At 33.9% G+C, this 25,965-nt stretch overlaps 1 protein-coding gene and 1 pseudogene across 1 annotated transcript; one reads left to right on the top strand and one right to left on the bottom strand.

The window, feature by feature from the left end:
• The first annotated feature begins 1,180 nt into the window (after window positions 1–1,180).
• LOC131644782 (cytochrome P450 93A3-like) lies at window positions 1,181–19,799 on the top strand. The gene is made up of 2 exons (XM_058915371.1): window positions 1,181–2,175; window positions 19,005–19,799. The coding sequence occupies exons 1-2, from the start codon at window positions 1,264–1,266 to the stop codon at window positions 19,626–19,628; spliced, it is 1,536 nt and encodes a 511-aa protein (XP_058771354.1). The 5' UTR covers window positions 1,181–1,263; the 3' UTR covers window positions 19,629–19,799.
• A 4,358-nt stretch (window positions 19,800–24,157) lies between these two features.
• LOC131662576 (protein IQ-DOMAIN 19-like) lies at window positions 24,158–25,006 on the bottom strand (annotated as a pseudogene).
• Window positions 25,007–25,965: the final 959 nt, after the last annotated feature.

The raw sequence follows: 25,965 nt of genomic DNA on the forward strand, positions 1-25,965 counted from the left end.
TAACCATCATTGATGAGATCAAGAATATCTTGAGCGCCAAACAACACTCGCATCTGAATCATCCAACGATTCCAGTTCTTATCATCGAACATTGGAAGTTTGGTGCTCAGACTACCGTTTCCGTTCATCCTCAACCTTGTGCTAGTCACTCAGATCTCACCAAACGTAGTGTTTCCCAATCCCGCAGAATCATAAAATGTGATTATGTAATAAATCACACAATGCCTCACCATTTCACTCGTGTTTCCCGTGTATCCTTGTGGATCTGAACCGGGGCTCAAGATGCCAATTGTTAGTGCACAAACTTAAGAAGAACAAAAAGGAATGAGTGTGTGTGTGTGTGTGTGTGTGTGTGTGTGTATATATATATATATATATATATATATATATATATATATATATATATATATATATATATATATATATATATATATATATATATATATATTGCACTCTGCAATGACGACTACAAAAACTGTAAGAAAAATAACTGATTAATAAATGACAACTACTACTAGTCTATTTATACACACAAACTAGGGTCACATAGGCAACATATTAAAAAAACTAAATTACATTTCAATACCATCCCTTAGTTAAGCTAACAAAAAAAACTAAACTTAATAACTAAGCAAAACAAACTCAAACTCTAGAAGCTAAACACACTTCTGAAACAGTCACCTTATAAACTTATGTTTCTGAGCAACACTGCTTCTGAGTAATCACCTCAGAAATTTCTGACTCTAACGACAGTCTCTGCAGCCTCTGAGTATGAATTACTTCCAAGAGTTAATGACAATGTAATGAAAAGGAGTGTTCTACAATCATCTGCTGAATTTATTTGTCAATAATTAATTGATCATACTATTATTATGTTATCCTACAAGTCTTTAGGTTGGACATCTTTATAGATGGTTAATTAAATATGACAGGTATAGGAAAATTTGAGTGAGTACGAAACATTTTTGTCCCTTCAAATGTTTTATGGCGATTGACACTCTTCACTTACGGTAATAGGCGTTTTACCAACTTGAGTTCATCAGTTAGTTATAATATCACCTTCATTAACACATTAATATGTAGAAAGAAAAATATATGAATTGATATTTTAAATATTAAATTTAACTTTCTACATAATTGCATCAACTTTGATCCCATTATATATAGTATTTGACTTACATACAAATAAAGAGAATGTGCTAGCCCTAAGTTTATGTTTCAAGCCGCCAAAACTTCCATATTTTTCTTTCAAAAGTTTCTAGTATGGCTGAAATGCAATATTATATCCAACTTTTCTTCTTCTGCCTCCTCCCCGCAATAGCAGTTCTTGCCATACAAACTCGAAAGAAGAACAAAAACCATCTTGCTCCACCATCCCCTCCATCACTACCTATCATTGGACACCTTCACCTTATATCTAAAATACCTCACCAAAGTTTTCACAACCTCTCAACACACTATGGTCCCATAATTCAACTTTTCCTTGGCTCTAAGCGATATGTAGTAATTTCAAGTCCAGAAATAGTAAAGGAGTTTCTTAAAACCAATGAAGCTTACTTCTCCAACCGTTTTACAAGTGCTGCAGTTCACTACTTATCATATCGATCAAAGGGTTTCTTGTTTGCTCCATATGGTCACTATTGGAAGTTCATGAAGAAGATGTGCATGTCAGAGCTTCTTGGTGGAAGAACACTTGATCAGCTCCTTCCCTTGAGGCAACAAGAGACTCTGAGGTTTCTGAGACTTTTGCACAAGAAAGGGGTAGCCGGTGAGGCTGTTGATGTCGGCGGTGAGCTCTTGACTCTTACCAATAGCATTATATCAAGGATGACTATGAGAAAAATTTGCTCTGAGAACACTAGTGATTCTGAAGAAATTAGGAAGATGGTGAGAGATGCGGCAGAGCTTGTAGGGAAGTTTAATATATCAGATCATATTTGGTTTTGTAAGAATTTGGATTTGCAGGGAATGAACAAAAGGCTTAAAGGGATTATGGAGAGGTTTGACTCAATGATGGAGAGGGTGATAAGGGAGCATCAAGAGGAAAGGAAGAAAAGGAAGGAAAAAGGTGAAGATGGTCATGTTAGGGATCTACTTGATATTTTGTTGGAAGTTCATGAAAATGAGAACAGTGAGATAAAGTTCAGCAGAGAGAATATCAAGGCTTTCATCTTGGTTAGCAAATTTTCTAATTTCTATATTATTCTCAGCTATTTTCATCAACATATGCATACCTGAATTCTCTTGCCGTTTGTGTCCGTAAGTTCTATTCATCTTGACAAAATCCCTCTTTTAAACAAAATTAGAGTAAAAGGCATGATGCGCTTGCAAACTGCAACCACAATATTTTTGTGCCATGACTACATATAAGGCATTTTACATCGGGTAGAATAGACATTTCACATCAGTTGACAGATTGGGATTAGGTAGGAAATTGCAAGATATAATAACAAATCACTCTTTTAAAATAAAACCATTTTATTTTCTCAATAGATAATTTACTAACTTTAGAAGAACCAAATTCACCAATCCCTATACAATACTGAAATGAACAATAAAATTAATGCAAACAAAATCAGAACTTAAATTTAAACCACATTAATGAAAAAACTACGCAAATCTAATGAGGGTGGAACCGAACATAATAATAACAAAGCTCTATGATAATAACTAGTGAAAATATTTGAAATTAAAAAAAAAAAAAACAGTTCCATTAATATATCAAAATTTAAAAGATGAGAGAATGAGAGAGAATCATAAGATATGCAAACCCGAGAGAGTTGGCCTAGTGGGAGGGTGTTTGAGTCTCAAGGGTTTGCTCTCTTTGAGGTCCTGAGTTCGAAGGAGTCTAGGACCAACTTTCGGAGGCTACGTGGGGCAGTAATGCTCTCGGTGGATTAGTCGGTACGGAAGGAAGGAGACCACTCTATAAAAAAAAGAAGAAGATATGCATGCATGGACATATAGAAAACGAAAAGAAGACGAATGGGCGATGGGGTTGTAGATGAAGACGACGATTTTTGTATGTTGCTGATGAAAATGATGATGAAGATGTTTCGTTTTGAGTGTTGGTGTTTCAAAAGTTGCTTCAGCATGGACGTTTTGAGAGAGGTTGACACTAATGGCATTTAGGGGAAGTGGCAAAAGTTTCTTTATGGGATCTATTTCATTTCAAGTAAGTTTGGCACAATAGAATAGGCTTTAGTTACATTTTCATATTGGTTAAATTGCTGGATCCTTAAGTCGGACCTTTGTCGCCTATAGAGGCAATCAAAATTGTTGGATCCTTAAGCGGGAGTCTTGCCACCCATTGATGTGATCAATCGGTGAATCCTTAAGTGGAATCCTTTTCTCCCATAGAGGCGTTCAAACCGCTGGATCCTTAAGTGGGATCCTTGTCGCTCAAGAGGCGATCGAAGCTACTTGATCTTTTAATTGGGTATTTGTCGCCATAGAAATGATCAAATAGATGGATCCTCGAGTGGGATCCTTGCTGCACATAGAAGTGATCAAATTACTGGATCTTTAACTAGGATCCTTGTCACCTATAGAGGCAAGCATAACTCTTGGACCCTTATGTGGTGTCCTTGCCGCCCATAGAGGCGATCAAGCATTTGGATCCTAAAGTGGGATAGCTTCTGCTCATGGAAGCAATCAAAATACTAGATTCTCAAAGTAGGGTCCTTGTTATGTCCCCTTTCAGTTCTTAAAAGCAATCAAACAATGTCAAGAGGAACGATGGTAGAAGACTCCCTCAGTCTAGCGCTAAAGAGTTAATCACACAACATTAACTATGGAAAAGGATGACAATAAAGCCAATTAACATAAATATCACCCTCAAAAGTCAATGTTGTTCATCAAATATTAAAAAAACCCAAAGTGGTGAAGAAGTACAACATAAAACCCCTGAAAGGGCAAAGAAACACAATGTCACTATGGTCCAAAAAAACAATCACACCATCAAAAATTGTCATGATTCATCTCCTCCTTAACAACATTTTATGGCTGAGGTGCTCTAGACTCACCACCACCCATTGTCCCACCCATACCATGGGTGTCTTCAGTGGCGGAAAAACTTCCATGCCACCTCATCTTCTAGCTGGCTTCCATAGACGACTTTGAGAAAATCCATTTAGCTCAAGTTCAGATAGGGGGAAGAGGGTCTTCTCCTTGGCACGCTCGAAATAGATTCTGAAAGCATACACCGCCTCGTCGGTAAGCTCCGACAATGCCTTTTCCAACTCCTTTTAACAAAGGAAGGAGGTGTCTAAGGATTCTTGCAAAGTCTCCTTCTCGGCAAAGATTCTTTTTCCCTTGGCTTTCACATCTTCTATTTTCTCCTCCCACTTTTCCGTGTCTTTCTAGAGGGCTTGTAACAACCTTTGACTCTCATTGTATGCATCCACTTGCTTTTGGAGCTTCGCCTTCAGCTCTTTCACAACTTTGTCGCGCCTCTCCTGTTCAACATCCTGCAGCATGAGTATCTTCAACAAAAGGTTATATTTCACATTCACAATTGCTAAGGTCAGTTTAGAATAAAGGGCTTGGTAATCAGTACGAAGTCCCTTGGTGAAATAGAGGTTAGAACTCTTGAATCGGAGGATGTCGAAAACGACATCACTCCACAACGTTGCATGAGCTAGGGGAGCCTTACCTTTAGAAGGCGCGCCTGAGTGCTTGTATTTTCCACAATAAGTGAAGAACCTTCCTCCAGCCTTTGAACCTTAACGTTGCACAAATCTGGATCCTGGTACTCAGTTGGCCTCTAATGCCCCTTGACATTGAAACCCTCTGGATGACTATGGGGATTATTGGTACCCGAATTAACAAACTTGAGTTTCTCGCCCTATTTGTCCTCTACTCAATGGAGATCCTCACTATTTGATATGCAAAACCACTACAAGAAAAAATCCAATTTGCCAGGGGCTAATCCCCTCACAAATACAAAACTTGCGAGGGGATCGCTCCCCTAGAAAAACAGGGGGTCGCAAATTAATTTTCGAAGGGATATACATGTCAGTAATTTTCCTAGGGCATACCACCTGGCTAAATGCAGGCTAAATGCAATTCTCATTTTCAAGTCTGCAACATGCAGACGTAGGCACTAGCGAGTAGTCAGCCAGTGTTCAGAGTGCGTTAGATATTTTGCTTAGGGAAAAGCCCCTCGTAAAATGCAGTAGTTTTCAGTTTGCTAGGGGTTAAGCTCTTGGCAAAATGTTTTCCGTCTAAAAAAATATAATTGATCAAATCAAAGATAATAATTAAAATAAAAATATAATTATAATATAATTTAAATTAAAAAAATATGATTTAAATTAAAACAAAATTAATATAACACATATAAATAATTATATTTAATTAAATATAATAAAAATTAAGATAAAGCTCCATACAAAATTACAATAATATTTAAATGAAGTTCAAAATAGTTGCTAACACCTAAATTCTTCCATACAAATTAAAATAAACTTAAATATTCAAATTTAATTATTCTCTGCATCTTGTTCCTCTTCTTCTTCAACAACTCCTCCATATCCACCAGTTCCTCCAAATCCACCACTAATATTTTGTGAAGCAAATAATTGATTAAATCTTTGTGCCCGCTCGTTTGCAATCGGCATTGCTTCTTGATACTCTTGTGTCTGCCTCCTCATTTCTTCCCGCAACTGTGTTTCTTTTCTCTGCATTTCTTCTTGCATCTCCAATTGTTCTCTTCATCTCTTCAATTTCCTTATTTCTTGCTGCTACTTGTTGTGCTACCACAGTATTCACCAAGTTTCTCACAGTTGCAAGCATTTCGGCGGTTAATATAGGTGGAGTGGATGATCATTCTCCATCAACATATCTCATTTTGAAATCCCTATTACGACGCTTGATCATATTGGCGTACCTTCTAGTACCATACACTCTCCCATTTTTCTTCTTTCCATCTGAAACATTATACCAAGTCCAAAAACCAACACTAGGGTCAACATGATACCCCGGTGGTGGTTCAGATGTTTCAGGATGCTTTGACAACTTTATGGCAAGTTCTCTATCAAACTCCTCCTATAAAAAAAATTAAATGTTATCATGATTCAAATAAACTAGGTACATATAGAAGAAATAAATAAAATGTCTTAAATATAAGAAAAACTTACTTGAGCGATTTTTGCGCGCTCGTCAACAAACTGTCCATTTCTCTTGAGATGAGTCTCCATGTGGAGCTCATTAAGAAGTGGAGTTCTACCTAACTCTTCACTCTAAATAAGTAAAAAAAATAATTATTTATACATGATGCAACATCCAAATGATAGATAACTAATAAATACATGTACCATCCTTCGCACAACTTCTGCCACACTAATACTTCCTGTAGCGTAGCTGCAGCCACCAACTTTAGATGCTCTATTTTTCTTTGCCTTCTAAGATATTTTCTTAAATTTATCAGAATTTCAATGATCAATAAACTTTGGAAATATTTCTTCTCCTATCCAACGTGGATGTGTCCCTTTTATTTCTCATTTAAGTCTAACATCCCTCATGGTATCAGAAAACCGAGTAGCACATTTTGAGTGAAAGTTTTCTTTAATTGCGGCGTCATCTCTAACATCCCAACTACACTTCTCCTACATTGTTGTATGAATTCAAAAATATTAAATAAAGTATAATCATGAATATCTCAAAAACTATAAAGGAAATGCCAAAATTAATAAGTAAATTATATCTGAAATGCTTGAAACCATTTTTCCCTTTCATCTTCAAGTACAACTCCATAAGTCGGCCAGAATTGTGTATACTTCTCTTTATAATGTCTGTTATGATCGATACTGCTTGATGTGAGGGCACAATTCTAAACAACAAAATATTGAGTTAGTATTGATTAAATAAAACTCAAATGTAAAATATAATATAAAAACATCTTGAGTTATTAAATCAAATATAATACAATAGAATTGAGTATACTTCTTTCACTGAAGTGAACTTTGTTCCTTATGATTCTTGGAGTCAACATCATGTGATTGAAATAACGAGAGCAAAAATGTGATGTTTTGCGATGTATATAATGTGCACAAATTGATCCTTCTCTTCTATGTTTCGCGATGTATATAATGTGCACATAGGAACAAAGCCACGCATCTATTTCCACACAAGGATCAAAGCCAACCGTAGTATCATCTCCCCATGAATGCACGCGTAACAAGACTCACAATATATGCAATTAATATTATCACACAACCTTAATTATCCAAGCATATCTCAATAATTCGCACCAATTGAATTATCCATCACAATTTTGCACAACACACATTTATCATTAATTGAGAAAATACATAGCATTTAATGATCACATATAACATCTAGCACACAAGCCCATTCATGTTATTCACACCATTCACCAAATACATTTTATACACATACCAAATCTAAATATCATGTACATATTCAATTTTGATTCAAAACCTATCCAAACATCATTGAATAAATTCTCAAAATACATGGAAATCCATCTTAAATCATAAGCATACGGAATCCCAAGTAAAAGAATAAAAAATAACAAAATTACGTAGCAGGCCGCGCTACGCGCCCACTTCCGCGCTATGCGCGTTCAATCAGAAGTTTACGTGCTATGCGTGCTCTTCGTATTTTGGAGAAAAACCATATTTTTGACAGCACACTGAAAACACGATTTTTACCAACCAAATAGCAATTAATCACATATAATTGATTCCTAAACACGTTTCTACTCATGGGTTAGCATCATATAACATAAAACATGATTTAATCCCACATTTCATGGATTCTACACAAACCCTAACATTTGAAACAATCAGAACTTGAAGAGATGAACAACCTAAGCATACAACTACCCATTGCATACATTTATACCCATAATAATGAGGATTATCCCCTTACCTTAGGTTAAATCCTTCTCTTCTATGCCTTCCTTCTATTTCTCCATTTTTCTCCTCTTTCTCTTTTCTTGAGCTCTCTCTTTCTCTTTACAAAATGAATGTGTTATGAGGCTAAACCTAACTCATCTCACTATATTTTTTTAATCAATTGGGCTTAGCATCTCTCACACCCCCTTATTACTATTATTTCTATTAATTAGGTCCAATAGGTATTTACTTCATTATTTTACTAATAGTTAAATTAACCCAATTAGCATAATATTACACAATTAAATAATTATCGCACCAACGAATAATTAAATAATTATAATAATAATAATAATAAAATAGCTATCTAAGTAAATAAATAAAAAAATTGAGATGTTACAACTCTCCCCTACTTAAAAGATTTTTCTCCTCGAAAATTACCTCAAGTGAACAACTCTGGTTACGATTCCTTCATCTTACTCTCGAGTTCCCACGTCACATTGCCATCGGCCGGTCCTCCGCAAATAAATTTCACTAAAGCGACATCCTTACCAAGAATCTTCTTCACTTCTCAATCATCAATCATAGGTGATGTATCAACCGTCAAGTTATCTCTTACTTGAACATCATCTAATTGAACAACATGCGATGGATCCGCAATGTATCTCCTCAATTGAGACACGTGGAACACATCATGAATATTAGCAAGCGATGGTGGTAATGCAATCAGATATGCCACCTCACCTTCTCTCTCGGAAATCTGATATGGACCAATAAAACGTGGCGTCAAATTACGCGATTTCAAAGCCCTACAAACACCCGTCACTAACGTAACTCGAAGAAACACATTCTTATCCTTTTCGAACTCAAGTGCTTTCCTCCTCTTATCATGGTAACTCTTCTGACGACTCTGAGAAGCCTTCATATTTTCTTGAATCATCTTGATCTTATCCGTAGTCTGTTGAACTATCTTGGGTCCAATCACAACACTCTATCCAGATTCATACCAACATAAAGGAGTTCTACACCTTCTACCATACAAAGCCTCAAAAGGTGTCATTCCAATACTCGAATGGAAACTATTGTTATAAGTGAACTCATTCAAGAACAAGAAACTATCCCAAGCACCTCCTTGTTCTAAAACACAAGACCTCAAAAGATCCTCAAGTGACTGAATCTTCCTCTCTGTTTGACCATTAGTTTGCGGATGATAAGCCAAACTCAAACGCAACTTAATACCCAAAGCACTTTGCAAACCTTCCAAAAATCTTGAAGTAAACCTCAAATCTCTATCAGAAACAATACTCGACGGAATACCATGCAAATAAGCAATCCTTTCATTGTATAACTTTACAAGTCTCTCCATCGAATAATTCATCCTCATAGGAATAAAGTGAGCATATTTCATCAATTTATCCACAATAGCCGAAATTGTCTCAAATTACTCGAAGTTCTCGGCAAAGCCCAAACAATATCCATCGAGATGCTATCTCACTTCCACTCAGGAATAGATAACGGTTGCATCAAACCAGACTGTTTCTAATGTTCAATCTTTGACTTCTGCAATATCCTTCTTCATACCTTGCCACCAAAATAACTTCCTCAAATCTTGATACATCTTAGTAGCTCCAGGATGAATACTGAAATCACTTCGATGCCCTTCATCTAAAATCCTCTTCTTCAAATCTGATACATCCGGAATACAAACTCGGTCACGACACCTTATGACACCATTCTCATCAATCCAAATACCACCACCTTTTCCTTGATTAATCAATGTCATCATGTCAACCAATTTCAAATCTGATTTATGAATTTCTCGAATCTCATCAAGGATACCACAAGTAAGCTTCAACATACCAAGTTTAACACATGAAGAAGTAGCTTCACAAACCAAACTCAAATCTCGAAATTGTTCCAACAATTCCAACTCTTGCATCGTTAACATTGACATATGCAAAAATTTCTTATTCAATGCATCCGCTACAACATTCGCTTTTCCAGGATGGTAATTCAAACCAAAATCATAGTCTTTCAAGAATTCCAACCATCTTCTTTGTCTCATATTCAACTCTTTCTGATCAAACAAATACTTCAAACTCTAGTGATCACTATACACATGAAATCTCGATCCAAACAAATAATGCCTCCAAATTTTCAAAACAAACACAAGTGTGGCCAACTCTAAATCATGCGTCGGGTAATTCTTCTCATGAAATTTAAGTTTCCTAGAAGCATAAGCTACTACTTGTCGATTCTGCATTATTACACCTCCTAAACCCATCAAAGAAGCATCACAATACACAACAAACGGTTTCAATGGATCCAGCAAAATCAAAATAGGAGCAATTATCAACCTTCTCTTAAGCTCTTGAAAATTAGCTTCAAATTGCGAAGTCCAGATATAAGCTTGACCCTTCCTAGGCAATTGTGTCAACGGTAAATATAACTTAGAAAATCCCTCAATGAACTTTTTGCAATAACCAGCCAAACCAAGGAAACTTCTAATCTCAGAAACAGATTTCGAAGCTTCCCATTGAGGTACAACCTCAATCTTCGGCGGATCAACAAAAATACCTCCACTCCAAATCACATGCCCAAGGAAACTCACTTCCTTCAACCAAAACTCGCACTTAGAAAGCTTAGCATACAATTGCTTTCTCCTTCAACACCGATAAAACAATCCTCAGATGTTCAACATGGTCATCTTCACTCTTAGAATATATCAAAATATCATCGATGAACACAACTACAAACTTATCCAAATACTCATGAAAGATCCTGTTCATATATTCCATAAATACACCAGGTGCATTGGTCACACCAAAAGGCATAACATAATACTCATAATGTCCATACCTCATTCTAAAAGCAATTTTCTGAATATCCTCCTCCTTCACACGAATCTGATGGTACCCAGATCTCAAATCTATTTTACTGAACACACGTGCACCCACCAACTAATCCATCAAATTGTCTATCCTCAGAATTGGATACATGTTCTTAATCGTCACCTTGTTCAATTGTCTATAATCAACACAAAGTATCATAGAACCTTCCTTCTTCTTAACCAATAAAACAGGTGCACCCTAGGGTGACACACTCGGACGAATAAACTTCTTCTCAAGTAAATCCTCAAGTTGACTCTTCAATTCAGAAGCTGATAATCGATATGGAGCCATCAATACAGGACTAGTTCCAGGAACTAAATCAATCATAAAATCCACTTCAGGTTCCGGTGGTAAATCACTTACATCTTCAGGAAATACCTCCGCAAAATCACAAACTATTGGAAATTCCTCAATTGTTATCTTCTCGTGAATATCCAAGGTTGCCAACAACATAAACAACATAGCACCATCTTGCACAGACTCCTCCACTTGTTTGGCAGACAGAAACACATCTTCCTTAACACTCATTTCTGGAAATCGTCTTATCAAAATAGTTGATTTATACATGATTAAACTCCAACCAGTTCATACCTAAAATCACATCAAGTTGATCTAACGGAAGACAAACTATATCAATTCCGAAATCTCTACCAAAGATACTCAACGGAAAATTCAAACACACAAAAGAAGTAGGCACTGAACCCATAGAAGATGTATCAATAACCGTACTTCTACGCATATCAGACAACATAAGATTCAATCTGATAGAACAATCTAAAGAAATGAAAGCATGTGTTGCACCAGTATCAATAATAGCAATAAAAGGTGTACCATTAATAAAGCACGTACCTCGGATTAGCCTATCCTCAACAGTGGTTTTAGAACCAGACAATGCAAACACTTTTCCTTTCTCTTGCTCCTTCTCTGGCTTATCACACTTAGTACTAATGTGCCCTTACTCACCACAATTGTAGCAAGCCACACCCGAACAAACTCTACAATCAACAGATTTGTGACCCAGCTTATCACACTTGAAACACATTCCAGGATTCTTGTCGCATTCATTAGCACGATGTCCTTCAACACCACACTTGTAACACATAATCGGAGTACTAGCTCCTTCCCCACCTGGCTTCCCCCCATAATTACATTTCTGCTTCTTCTTATTATCATACAGTTTCCCGCGGTATTGTCCTTTTCCTTTCTCATCGTTCGAAGACTTGTAGTGAGAAGCACTCTCCCTACTATCCTCATCATAAATCCGACTCTTGTTGACCAGCTCCGCAAAGCGAGTAATCTTTTGGTAACCAATGGACTTCTTGATATCACGTCTGAAACCATTCACAGAATTCAGACACTTAGACCTCTCCGCATTCATAGCATTGTAATGAGGATGATACGTAATCAACTCTTGAAATTTTGCAACATATTCCGCCACCGTTCCATTCCCTTGCTTCAATTCCAAAAATTCCACCTCTTTCTTTCCACGCACATCTTCCGAAAAATAGTTTTCCAAAAATGCATCATGGAAAAGAGCCCAAGAAACTTCCATGCCTTCCTCATCAAATATTTGCAAAGTGTTACTCCACCAATCATCAGCTTCATTCTCTAGCATGTGAGTACCAAACTGCACCTTCTTCACATCGGTATAATTCATGACTCGAAATATCTTCTCGATCGCTTTCAACCAGGCTTGTGCCTTGTCAGGTTCATGCTCTCCCTCAGAGATCGGCGGATTGTTCCTTATGAAGTCTCCCAAAGCACAAAACTCATTCTCTTCTCCATTACCAGCATTCGCATGCGGCGCTTGCCTAATAGCACCAGCTAACCTTGTCAATGCTTCCGCAATAGCATCACCATTCCTTCCCGTAACCATTGTCCTAAGACAACCAACAAACAAGCAGAAAAACAGTATTGGTCGTGTTAGATACACAAATCTAATATAACGGGAACGAAAAACATTAATAACCTTGACCAACTGGTTGACCATGCTCTATACCACTAATGTAACACCCCTTTTCTAACCCCAAATAATTACATACATTCACAGATTAATATTATAGCATGCATATACAAAAGAGCATCACATGTCGTTTCCATAACAATGAAAACCAAAGCAAAACATACAAACATGCACCTGATCATATTTATAACACAATTTGAAAACTTCATGTTTCATCAATATGCATATCGCACCGGAATAATAAATCCTCAAGAATTTCAATGATTATATCCCATACTATAATCATCTATCGAAAATCATAATAACATTATCATCTCATTAAATGTCATATGAATCCAACAATAGGAAACATAGCCATTAAGATAATCTATCTAAAATACCATGTCAAATAAGATAAAACATCATAACATCTCAAACAACCAAACATGAGTTCAAATACCCCCAGTGTTACATGATCAGAGCATTGACTCACTACCTAAATCAAAGTAGTTAACCGAACAAGCTCCTCGACTAATCCTCGGATCCTGCGCGATGTCACAATAAACATCATTCAAACAAAAGGGTGAGAATTCACATCATAATGAATACATATAATATGTACAATGAACATAGTATCCTACAATCCAACAAATTCACCACACTTCATAATTAAAGGAGTTCTACAATTACTACACATAACATAAATAGCCAATTATCACATAAGCACACATTAATCCAATTATCACATAGCGAAATCAATGTGACTCCAAATGCAACTAATGTGACTCATGCATGTGGTACCATGTGAACATCAAGCTCACCCCTCCCGATTTCATACTCAAGAACCAGAGCCACGCTTCTGATCCAGACAAGACCAAAGCTCTCAAAATATGAACATTTAGTCAACCGCTTCTGCATCCACATAGGAACAAAGCCACGCCTCTAATTCCTCACAAGGATCAAAGCCTACCAGAGTATCATCTCCCCATGAATGCATGCGCAACATGGCTCACAATATATGAAATTAAAATTATCACACAACCTTAATTATCCAAGCATATCTCAATAATTCGCACCAATTGAATTATCCACCTCAACGTTGCATAACACACATTTATAATTAAATGAGCAAATACATAGCATTTAATGATCACATATAACATATAGCAAACAAGCCAATTCATATTATTTACACCATTCACCAAATACATTTTATACACATACCAAATCCAAATATCATGTAGATATTCAATTTCGATTCAAAACCTATCCAAACATCATTGAATAAATTATCAAAATACATGGAAATCCATCTTAAATCATAAGCATACGGAATCCCAAGTAAAAGAATAAAAAATCACAAAATTACATAGCAGGCCGTGCTACGTGCTCTCTTCCGCGTTATGCACGCTCAATCAGAAGTTTACGCGCTACGCGTGCTCTGTACCGCGCGACACGCGCTCTGTACCGCGCGACACGCGCTCTGTACCGCGCGACACGCGCTCTGTGTATTTTGGAGAAAACTAGATTTTTGACAGCACACACAAAATATGACTTAACCAACCAAAACTTAACCAAATAGAAATTAATCACATATAATTGATTCCTAAGCATGTTCTACTCATTGGTTAGCATCATATAACATAAAATATGATTTAATCCCACATTTCATGGATTCTACACAAACCCTAACATTTGAAACTATGAGAAATTGAAGAGATGAACAACCTAAGCATACAACTACCCATTGCGTACATATATACCCATAATGATGATGATTCTCCCTCTTACCTTAGGTTTAATCCTTCTCTTTTATGTCTTCCTTCACTTCTCCCTTTTTCTCCTCTGTCTCTTCTCTTGAGCTCTCTCTTTCTCTTTACCAAATGAATGTGTTATAAGGCTAAACCTAACTTATCTCATTATCTTTCTTTAATCAATTGAGTTTAGCATCTCTCACACCCCCTTGTTACTATTATTTCTAATAATTAGGCCCAATAGCTATTTACTTCATTATTCTACTAATAGTTAAATTAACACAATTAGCATAATAACACACAATTAAATAGTTATCACACCAAAGAATAATTATATAACTATACTAATAATAAAATAGCTATCTAAATAAATAAATAGAAAAATCGGGATGTTACAGGTCACATACATTATTCCATACTTGAGTCGATGAAAGTCGAGGGGGAGGTAGATCTTTTACTTTTTCTCCTTTTTTAAAAGCATTCTTAGTCCTTATAAATTCATGGTTGGTAAGTAAGAACCTACGGTGATAGTCAAACCACAAACTTTTCCCACCAAGATCCAAAGTAAACACTTTTATGTGATTCATGCAATGTAGACATCCCATTTTGCCATGTGTACCCCATCTAGACAACATGCCATTTGCTGGAAAGTTGTTAATTGTCCATATCAAAGTAGCTCGCACATTACAATTTTGTTTACGAGATACATCATAAGTCCACTCTCCCACCCACAACCTCTTGAGATCATCAATTAAAGGTTGCAAATAAACATCGATTCCCGCCTTTGGAATCGACGGTCCCGGAATGATTCATCTTAAAAACATGTAAGGTTTTGTCATGCACATCTCAGGAGAGAGATTGTACGGGGTAACAATAACTCGCCAACAAGAATATGCATTTCCTGAAAAATTATAAGGAGTGAAACCATCCGAGCATAATCCAAGCCTAAAATTCTTGGGTTCTAGTGCAAATTCACAATGAACTCTATCAAAGTGTTTCTATACCTCGCCATCAGATGGATGCTGCATCATGCCTGGACTAATTTTGTTTCCTGAACATTCTTTGCAACCTAGGTATTATTGGTAGATAGAACATAGACTTCACTGCAACTCGATTTTTTTTGGTCAACTCCTTACCTGCTAACTAAATACTTATGACTCTTGCAAAACTTACATTCCTCAAATTCCCCATCATTTGCACCAAACTCGTTGTCATAAAACAACATGCAACAATAATTTGTTTACTTCTAATCCCAACTTCGACACCATCCTCTTTGCATCATAATAACTTATAAGCATGTTTTCTTTCACATGAGTCACATCCAACATTATTCTCGCAAAGAATTCTAAACACTGATTAGGAACATTCCAATTTGACTTCGCAGCCAAAAGTCTCACACACATTGATAGCTTAGAGTCAGAAGACCCCTGAAAAAATGGTATATTTATTTCTTTCAACAACTGATAAAACCTTTGCGCCTTCTCATTTGGAAGCTTTTCTCCATCAAAGTCTTGAGGTTCACCATAAGCCACATTCATCCTTAATGCGTCACTGAACATGTCCTCGACTAGGTTAAATTGTTCCTGGCATTGCATATGTGTTTGACTGCTAGAAGCCTCTCTATTCATCTCTGACATTTTTCCCCCTTAGATGTCCAAACCCAATAATTTGGCCTAAAACCCACTCTCTCCATGTGACGTTTGAGTTCACTAGGGTCACTAATAATATTTCTACAACCACACTTTAAACACGGACACCTTACCCTTCATTCGCTTCGACAACATTCTTGAGCAAACGCATACGTGAGAAACGCGACAACTCTTTCCATAAAAAGTGGTTTAAGCCCACGTCTTTTAGGAAACATTCTATTATACATCCAACTAGGATAGATTTGATAATGCTCCATACTGCACATTTACAACATTGTTCATGTTTAATTGTATTACATAAAATGAGGAGTGATCTATCGACAAAATTTTAAATTTTTGTCGATAACATCATATAATAATTATATATAAAATTATATTCAATACTTGTTTTATTTTAAAAATAAATCATATATTACTATTCAATTATTCTAAATATTCACTTTAACATATATCTATACAATATATCTACCTAATTTCAAAATATATATTAATACTTTTTTAATATATATTTATTTGTTTTTAGTCCTAAACATATATAAACTATATATTTATTTTTAAAATATATTTATTTGTTTCTAGTCCTAAACAAAACTACATATTTGTTTTTATTCTAACTAAACATACTTTTAAAATATTTAATCATACAAATATACTTTTTAGAGATATCTTTCTTAAATGAGTATATAATTATAGTTATCAAATTATACCTTCTAAAAAATATTTTTTCTCTTTTTAAAATATATATATATATATATATATATATATATATATATATATATATATATATATATATATATATATATATATATATATATATATATATATATATATATATAATATATATATATATATATATATATATATATATATATATATATATATATATATATATATATAAATAAAACATATTTTATATACTAAATATAGTATAATATTTTTTAATAATAAACTTATTTTACATACTAAAAAACTAAACATAAATTATACTTCTATTTTATATACTAAACGTGTTTCTTTAATAATAAACTTATTTTACACAAATTATTATACTGTTTTTTTTTTTGTTTTAACATAAAAATATAAAAAATTGTTTTAATTAAATAAACGGTTTTATATAAATAATTTTAGACTTATACTGTTTATTTTTATTTTATTTGCATTAACTCAAAAATAAAACGTTTTTGTTTTAAGAAATAAATACTTGTTTTATATAAATAGTATATAATAATTCTTTATAGAAATTCTATTTATATAGTATATATATATATATATATATATATATATATATATATATATATATATATATATATATATATATATATATATATATTTGTTTTTTATAAAATATACAAATATTGTTTTCTGAATAAATATCATAGTATTTACTAAAATATAAAAAATACAATTATTTTTTATTAATATAAAAATACTGTTTCTAAAATTAATTAATATACACCCTTACTTTAAAGAAAGGAAAAATAAATAAATAATAATTTACAAAAAACGAAAAAAAATTATATACTGTATTTTAATTAAATATAATATACATTACAATAATATATTTAAAAATAATTCCTAAATAAAAGTTATATATACTACTCAAAGGAACACCAAACAAGTATACCTATAAACATATTCAATCTGCTAGATAAACATATCATATAAATAAAAATTTAATAAATTTGATATTGTGTACGGGAAATCTTTATCCCAAAATCTGTAAATATTCAAGCTATATCCTAAAATCTTACTCCTCTATAAATCAATTGCTATATAAAAAAAATAATAAATATAAATTAAAATATAAATTAAATGTCTGAGAAAAATTAACATTTAATCACTCAATAAATTTACCTGAAGTATTATATCACGATTTTGGTTGTTCTTCGTACCATTGTTGAGAAGTTGAGAGGAAGAAGAGAGAAAAAATTATGAGAGTTTTGTGAAATGAAGATAATGGTGGTTGATTTTGAAATCAAGAAATATGAATATCTAATAAAGGGGAACCGAGCGATGGGAGTGGAACGTTGGAATTAATTATGGAGCAAGGGGCGAGGGGACTCTCTCGTAAACTGCAACGGTCAAAACGTGCGTGGGACAACCCCTCGCAAATGACATCATGGGGGAAGATATGTGATTTCTCGGTCGAGTGCGAACACCCCTCGCAAAATGGACTTTGTCTTTTTGCTTGGGAATACGCCTCGTAAAATATTGCATTTTCTGACTGTCGAAATGAAATTTTGGCGCCACATTTATTTGCTTGGAGTTGCCCCTCGCAATATATTTTTTCAAAATTCATAAAATTTCCTCCATCTTTTTGCGAGGGGTAACCCAACGGTATAATTTTTGTTCTTATAATTGTAATTTGCGAGGGACTTTACCCCAAGCAACGTCATTTTTATTGTGTGGGATTTTACCTCTGGCAAATGTCCCTGACAAATAACGTTTTTTCTTGTAGTGAACAATGCACAGTGATCACAGATACGGTCTAAAAACACCTAAAAAATAATATGTGACTTATCAGAGTAAGTCGAGAGATGTTTGTCGCCTTCCAACCAAAATCTAATCACTGATAATCTTGAACTACCGCTAATAGTGTTAAGTATTATATTCACAATCAGTAGTTAATAAATTCAAATATGACTAGCTATTTTTTCAATAATTTGTTAATTGTTTGTTCGTTTTGCAAGTTATATATTATTTACGCATAATCTTTTTATCTAACTTGTACGAAATAGACTTCCTCCGTGATTGACCAAATATACAATATTTAATTATAATATCGACAAAATGACAACCGCAACAACAATGAAAGGAGTAGATAGTAAATTTTTTTACTTCATGCTTGGCAATAGAAGTTGATAAAATCTTGTTTGTATCATAATTTTAGAATATTGTTTATGCAGGACATATTTACGGCAGGAACCGACACATCTGCTATAACAATTGAATGGGCTATAGTTGAGTTAATAAACAACCCACATGTGATGGAAAAAGCAAGACATGAGATTGATTCAATAACACAAAAAAGTAGATTAATACAAGAATCAGATCTTCCCAAGCTTCCATACTTGCAAGCAATAGTAAAAGAAACACTAAGAATTCATCCTGCAGTACCAATTTTAGGGAGAGAATGTTCAGAAAGATGCGTCGTTAATGGTTATGAGATTCCAGCAAAGACCATTTTATTTGTTAATTTATGGTCAATAGGAAGAAACCCTAATATATGGGAAAACCCACTCGAGTTCAAGCCAGAGAGGTTTATAAGTGAAGATATTAAGCTTGATGTGAGAGGACAAAATTTTGAATTTATGCCATTTGGAACTGGAAGAAGGGCTTGTCCTGGGACTTCATCAGCACTTCAGGTTGTTCCAACAAATCTGGCTGCTATGATTCAATGTTTTGAGTGGAAGGTTGATGGTGATGGAAAGGTTAACACGGAAGAGAAAGCAGCATTGAGCCTTCCAAGAGCTCATCCTTTGATGTGTGTCCCTATTCCTCGTTTTAATAGCTTTCTATTTGGTGTGTAGACTAAGAATAAAATGGTACCATATATAGCTTAATTTGAATGTAATGATATGTGTGTGCTCCTGCAATTGTACCAGGAATGAATATTTGTTAATGTATAATATGTGTGTTCTTTTGTGTGTGCTCTAGCAATTGTACCAGGAATAGATAATTTTTCACGACTATTTATTTTTCTTCTCATTCATATACAACTACAATTAAATTTTGTTTTTAATTGAAATCAGTCTCATAGTGATGATTGCGGGATTGGCGAACGAAAGTTCCTTTGTACTTTTTTGCAATGGTAAACATACAAATAGTTTGATGCTCAAGTTACTAATACTCTTTGAGACGAGTTTAGAATAATGAAATTTTTTTACATGGACACCATCCTAAATCTATATTCTTAGAAACAACTAATAAGAAGAGAGAATTTTTTAATTTATTTTATTTTAATTTTATTTTTAATTAGATTCATAGAGTGGTTGAGATTATGAAGGACAGAGAAAATTTAATATTTAATATTTATTTTTTAATTTCTTAAGTATGTGTTGGAGGATGATTATTTAGGTTTATACACCCTAAGGGGTAGTGCTGTGTAGTTTTTCTTTCTTTTAGACTTAGGCCCTCTTTTGTCTAAAAAAAAAAAAAGTATGTGTCCACCTAAGAATTTTCCAAAAATAATACATACATTTAAATGTTGTGTAATGTGTGGCTTATATATAAAGCTGTCAAAATGAACCATTAAAAAAACGCAAAATTGTAAGACTTAGAGATTGAATTTTGGACCGTTTGTTTTGAGTTTTTGTTTTTAAATAATTTTTATAGTGTAAAAAAATTTAAAATGTTTTTCTTCATAAAAGTTTCAAATGAAAAATTAGTCTGAATAAAAATGTTACTTTAGATATTTTATCATTTTAGTGAAACTTTTTTTAATCAAAATTTCACTTAATTTTGAAGCTATTTGAAATAGTTTTTCATAAAAATCATTTTTAAAATACAATTTTTTGAAAAAAATGCGATTTCGATTATGTTTTGATCTTTAAGAATGTATGTTTATATTATAGGATATCAAAATTATTCTTTCCACTTAGATAAAATAATTATAAAAAACTTGTAGTATTTTAAAAAACGATTTTGTAAAATCTATTTTTTAAAATAAAAAGAAAAAATTTATTTTTTTAAGCTGAAACAAAAAGGACCTCTATATCTAAATTAAAAATGTCTTTTTTAGCCCAAAACTATATAAGTTCAAGGTGATTGCTCATTTTACCCTTACTAAATTTTTCAAATTTTATGGAAATTCAAAATTATCTTTTAGCATTGTCCGGAGATTGAAAATTTGACGCACCACGATCCAAATAATCTTTTCATCATAAACGCACCCAATGCAAGAAACAATTGAATGGATTCAAAGATCCTGACACACCCATTGTTAATTGAATTCCAGGCACACTTTTTAGAATTCAAACAGTCACAATTTTTGCATATTATGTTCACTATTACGGAAAACACATATAATGACGGATGCACGTCCGTTGTTAGGTAGCGTGTGATTGTATGTATACTAGTTATCATAACGGGCGTGTGACCATGGTTATAAATTAGATACCACACTACTTATAATTATAGGTGAAGGAAACAACTGTTTTGAAATAATTCATAGGTCATGGATTTGAATCCTAGCAACGCCGTTCTAGAATTTTTATATTTTGGATAGCGGTCTTCTTATAGCAACGATTGAATTAAAAACCATTATGATATTATTTGTTTTTCTTAAATATTTTTTTCAATTTTACAAAATTCCCAATTTTTTAACCTAAGCATTTCTAAACCCACCACTACAAAACTCGCAAATATCAACGCCCAAGTCACCACGGTTCTTCCAAACATAGTGGGACATCTCTAAACTCATGCGCTAACATTTTTTATTTATTAATTAAAAGTTGTTAGGATATAATAACGGTTGATAGACTCACTGTGGTGATACAGTCAAGCTTTCATGGGTTCGAACCTCACAACCCTTAAATATTTTATTCCTTTAACCGTTGTGACACACACACACACAGATATATAGGGGACGGCTCAAGTGAGAACACTTGGCTATTGTGAGAAATGAGAATAATGAATCACGACCATTAAATTTTGATTTTGTTGATTTTAATGGACTGGATTGATTTCTCTTTCTATGTTGATTTAAAATAAATACTAAGGATCATAGAAAGAGAAACTAATGCAGTCCATTAAAATCAACAAAATCAAAATTTAATGGTCGTGATTCATTTTTCTCATTTCTCACAATAACCAAGTGTTCTCACTTGAGTCGTCCCCATATATATATATATATATATATATATATATATATATATATATATATATATATATATATATATATATATATATATATATATATATATATATATATATATATATATATATATATATATATCCCCACAGTTGGTAATGACAACCGTTGTGAACTTGTTTACCCATATATAATCGAACTAACTCCCGCTTCTTGACAGTATAGTCGTATCTTTCACAACAAAACCCTAGCACCCATTTTTTCTATTCTTCTTCATCATTAGCTGTCTTATTCTACAATATAGGCGTCAATCTTGTTCTTCATACAAAAAGGTATTCTTCTTTTCCTTATTCTCTCGTATTCCTGTATGTTGTTGTTATGTTTCGCATGGTTTTCATATAATTTTATTCTTGTTAGATAGTTTATGGTTTTTATATTATTGTATGTTGTTGTATGATGTTGTTGATAAATGTTTGTTGACATGATTTTCATATTATTTACTTCGATTTCACATGTTTTGTTGTTGTTGAATTTTTTTTTTTCATATTCTCTCTTCTTCATGTATGTTGTTGTTATGCATGTTGATACATTTTGTTAGATTACAAATGCTAGTTTATGTTAACACGCTTATTTTTTTCACGGTGTTTGTAGGATTCAAATTCACGTTGTATGGTTGTGGTTCACTTGAATGTTTGTGATTCATATTTAATGAGAAAAAAATACAAAGAGGATGAAGCTATTCATCCTTATTGTATTTGAAATTTGGGAACTTACAAATAGATGTCAAGACTGATGTCCCAACACCAAAACACGATGTCAAGACAGATGTTAAGACATCATCCGCTGATAGATAAATTTTATCAAAATAATAATTATGCAGAAGTAAATAGAAGAAGGTAAAAGACACAATTAATTGTTCACCTTGTTCGGTGCAACTCACGTACTCTAGGGGCTACCAATCCAAGAAGGAAATTCACTATAATAGTATTAGTCACTAGTGCAGGAAATACTTTTTACATCGGGCGAAAAACACATTTTACAACGGGTCTGAATCCGATGTAAAGTGAAGTGATGTAGTAAATAAAAGACATTTTACATCGGTCAGTAGTCCGATGGAAATAAGGGGTTAATTATAATTTTTTTAAAAATAACTACAGTATTTAACATCGGTTGCCTTAATGGCCCGATGTAAAATATAGGTTTTAACATATGTTTCCTTAATAGCCCGAGTCAACTGCCTCAATGGTCCGATGTAAAATATCTTAACAAATATAGGTTTTAATATCTTAACCAATTAAAATTTAAGATTTAAGATAACTTGATAAAAAATCATGTTGCCTCTTTACAATCAGCGAATAAATTTCTCCCTCCATTGTTTGATAAACTAAGGCATAAACAGTACCTCCTTTTATTCTTCCGTTGTGATATCCAAACATTAAAGTCCGTACTTGAGTCATTATAGTTTATGATACTATCTTGGCATCCTGTAAAGTACACACTCCAAACTGGATCTATGTTTATCAAAGCATGAGCTGTGTGAGTAGGGATAGCAGCAACAATAACCTCATTTCTAGCTATGGCCACCTTAGCATAACCAATATCAGTTACACACTGTTTTCCACCTGCATATAATAAATATTGTGAAATCAAAATTTTGACCGACAATGATAATTAAATTCAAAAAAAAAAAATCTTCATTTCAAGAATTTGCTTCATTTGAAATATATCAATTAAGACTGTAAAAATCAAAATCAAGAATTTAATTGTACTCACAATATATGCATTTGAAATACCCGAAGCATGTGCCATGGATGAGTTAACGGAGTTGAGAGATTATATATTGTCATTTGTTATATCCTCATTCTTCATCAAGTGTGTAACCCTCATCCCACAACTCCATTTAACCTTCACTGCATCCTCGAGTGTCTTAGCTCCCACTACAAAATCAAAACCACCTACCGGCAAATAGTACACAACTCAAATGCTACCTTCTTCTTTGCCAATTCTGCAGCCTTGTTAACTTCCTTTTCCGTTATTTTACCAAACTCTATAAACTCCCCACTATTTCATTCAACATGGAGATATCAACAGCCACCAAAAATCATTCACACAACAAACTTCAGCTCAACCTTCAATACTATCCATAAAACCACTGCAACAAATTCCCTCTCAGAAGCAACATACAACATAACCAGTTCCTATTTTATTGCAAAGTTTCTTTTATTGTGTGTAAAACAAGGTACACACTCAATTCTTATCTCCATCATGCTGCAATCAAAACAATGTAACAAATCAATTAACGACTTATTCTATATTTTTTTCTTAATATTCGGTATGATAAAAACTAGTAGCATGAGAGTAGTTGGTACTACTCACATCATATGCAACAAGAGATCTGTAGTAATTAGTGTTAGTAAGCATTGTGCTTGTCGAGCCACACTCACTGTCATGGAGTGAAACCGCTGACCTATCAAGCTTAATTGACCATGGATATTGGTAATTCTGAACAGTGGCACCAACATGTGAAGATGACCTCTGCATCCTCACTGGCCTATGTACATTTCTTCCTTCAATCGAAATTCTTCGTCGGCTCGGTTGCTTCTCGAATGAATCTGGCCTTTGTTTTGGTGCACTATGTGATCTAGCTTTAGCCTTTGATGATTCTGAATTGGCCGTGTAACTTGGATACAAAGGATAATCATAAGATATAGATTCTACATAGGAAGGTCTAGGTAAAGAAAAAGGATGATTTGAAGCTGAATCGTCAGTTTTTGATATAGCAGAATAGTAATGAGGGATGCTTTGAGCTGTACTAAAACAATCTTCAAAATGGCCACTTCATGATTTTGGACTCATTTCTGTTACAAGTGATGGAGCAGGTGATAGTTTGTAGTTTTCTTCTTTTGAGTAGGAATAAGAATCATTTGTGGAATATCTATGTTCAGATTGTTCATAATATCGTCCATGTTGATTTATGTTGCTGCTTCTGCTTGTAGAGTTACATTTTGATTCACAAAAGTCCATTTCCACAATCTTGATATTGTCTTCTAAGCATATGTCCATTTCCAATATGTACAAAACCGCATTTCTTTTCATGATTAGACAACTTCAATTTTAGATAAACTAATCACTCTAACATCGTCAAAATTTGAGAAAATATAAGTGATTATATGTAATCACAAGTATCTGAGTCGTGCCTGTGTCAAATATCAACACTTCTCAAACATTCAGACACGCCTTCAATTTGAAGTGTCAGTGCTACATAGCTAGTGACTCATAATAGAATACTTTTCTAACTAATGCAAAATGAATTCTATTACTTTCTTCTAATTATGTATATGATAACATCACATTGATTCGGAAAATTCCAGCTGTCGCACGCTCGCGAAAAATGAACAACAGAGTCGCCACTAACATATCTATCCTAAAAGGAAAGGAACGTCAGCAAACCTAAAACGAATAAGAACAAGGTCTTTCGACCAAAGAACTAGGTACGAGATTCGGTTACGCAAGGGGAAGGTACCATAACCACTCATGCCCATCGTTCTCGATGGTATCCACCTATGTTTTTTTATATCTAAAGAGTGTGTACTATGTCTAAGCCTAATGTGAATGCATGCAAGATAAACACGGGGAAAAGAAAGAATTATTTACAATTGTGCTCGCTTAGGCCCCGCGACCCAATGCCTACGTATCCTTTTCAGGAATCAGAGCGCCGTAGTTCGGCTCACATGTTTTTGTTTGTTTTTGTGTTTTTTAGTTGGGCGAAGTTAACGTTCGCGGTCTTGCATAAGGGGACGACCTACGATGCGATCGAGCGGAAATGGCAAAGCCCTTAAGAAAGCCAGAAAGGCAAGAGAGAAGAAAGTTTGTGTGTTTCAAGTGGAACCCTTAAGCAAGGGAGACTCGAGTTACTCTATGGTTGGTGTTTTTTATGATTGGGAACTTCCACTCAAGTGATTCCCTAAAGCAAGGGAGACGAGAGCTTCCATTCCCTATTTATTATTTTTTACCTTTATTAAATGTTTTTTAAATGTTTTCTTTGTATTTTTTAA

This window comes from Vicia villosa, linkage group LG1 (assembly GCF_029867415.1).
Source record: "Vicia villosa cultivar HV-30 ecotype Madison, WI linkage group LG1, Vvil1.0, whole genome shotgun sequence".
In the NCBI taxonomy this organism is placed as follows: domain Eukaryota; kingdom Viridiplantae; phylum Streptophyta; class Magnoliopsida; order Fabales; family Fabaceae; genus Vicia; species Vicia villosa.

Excerpts from the sequence above, each read along its gene's own strand:
- LOC131644782 (XM_058915371.1), top strand. The coding sequence starts at position 1,264 with ATGGCTGAAATGCAATATTATATCCAACTTTTCTTCTTCTGCCTCCTC. Across the intron at positions 2,176-19,004 it reads ATATCAAGGCTTTCATCTTG|GACATATTTACGGCAGGAAC; the intron begins GTTAGCAAATTT and ends TTGTTTATGCAG.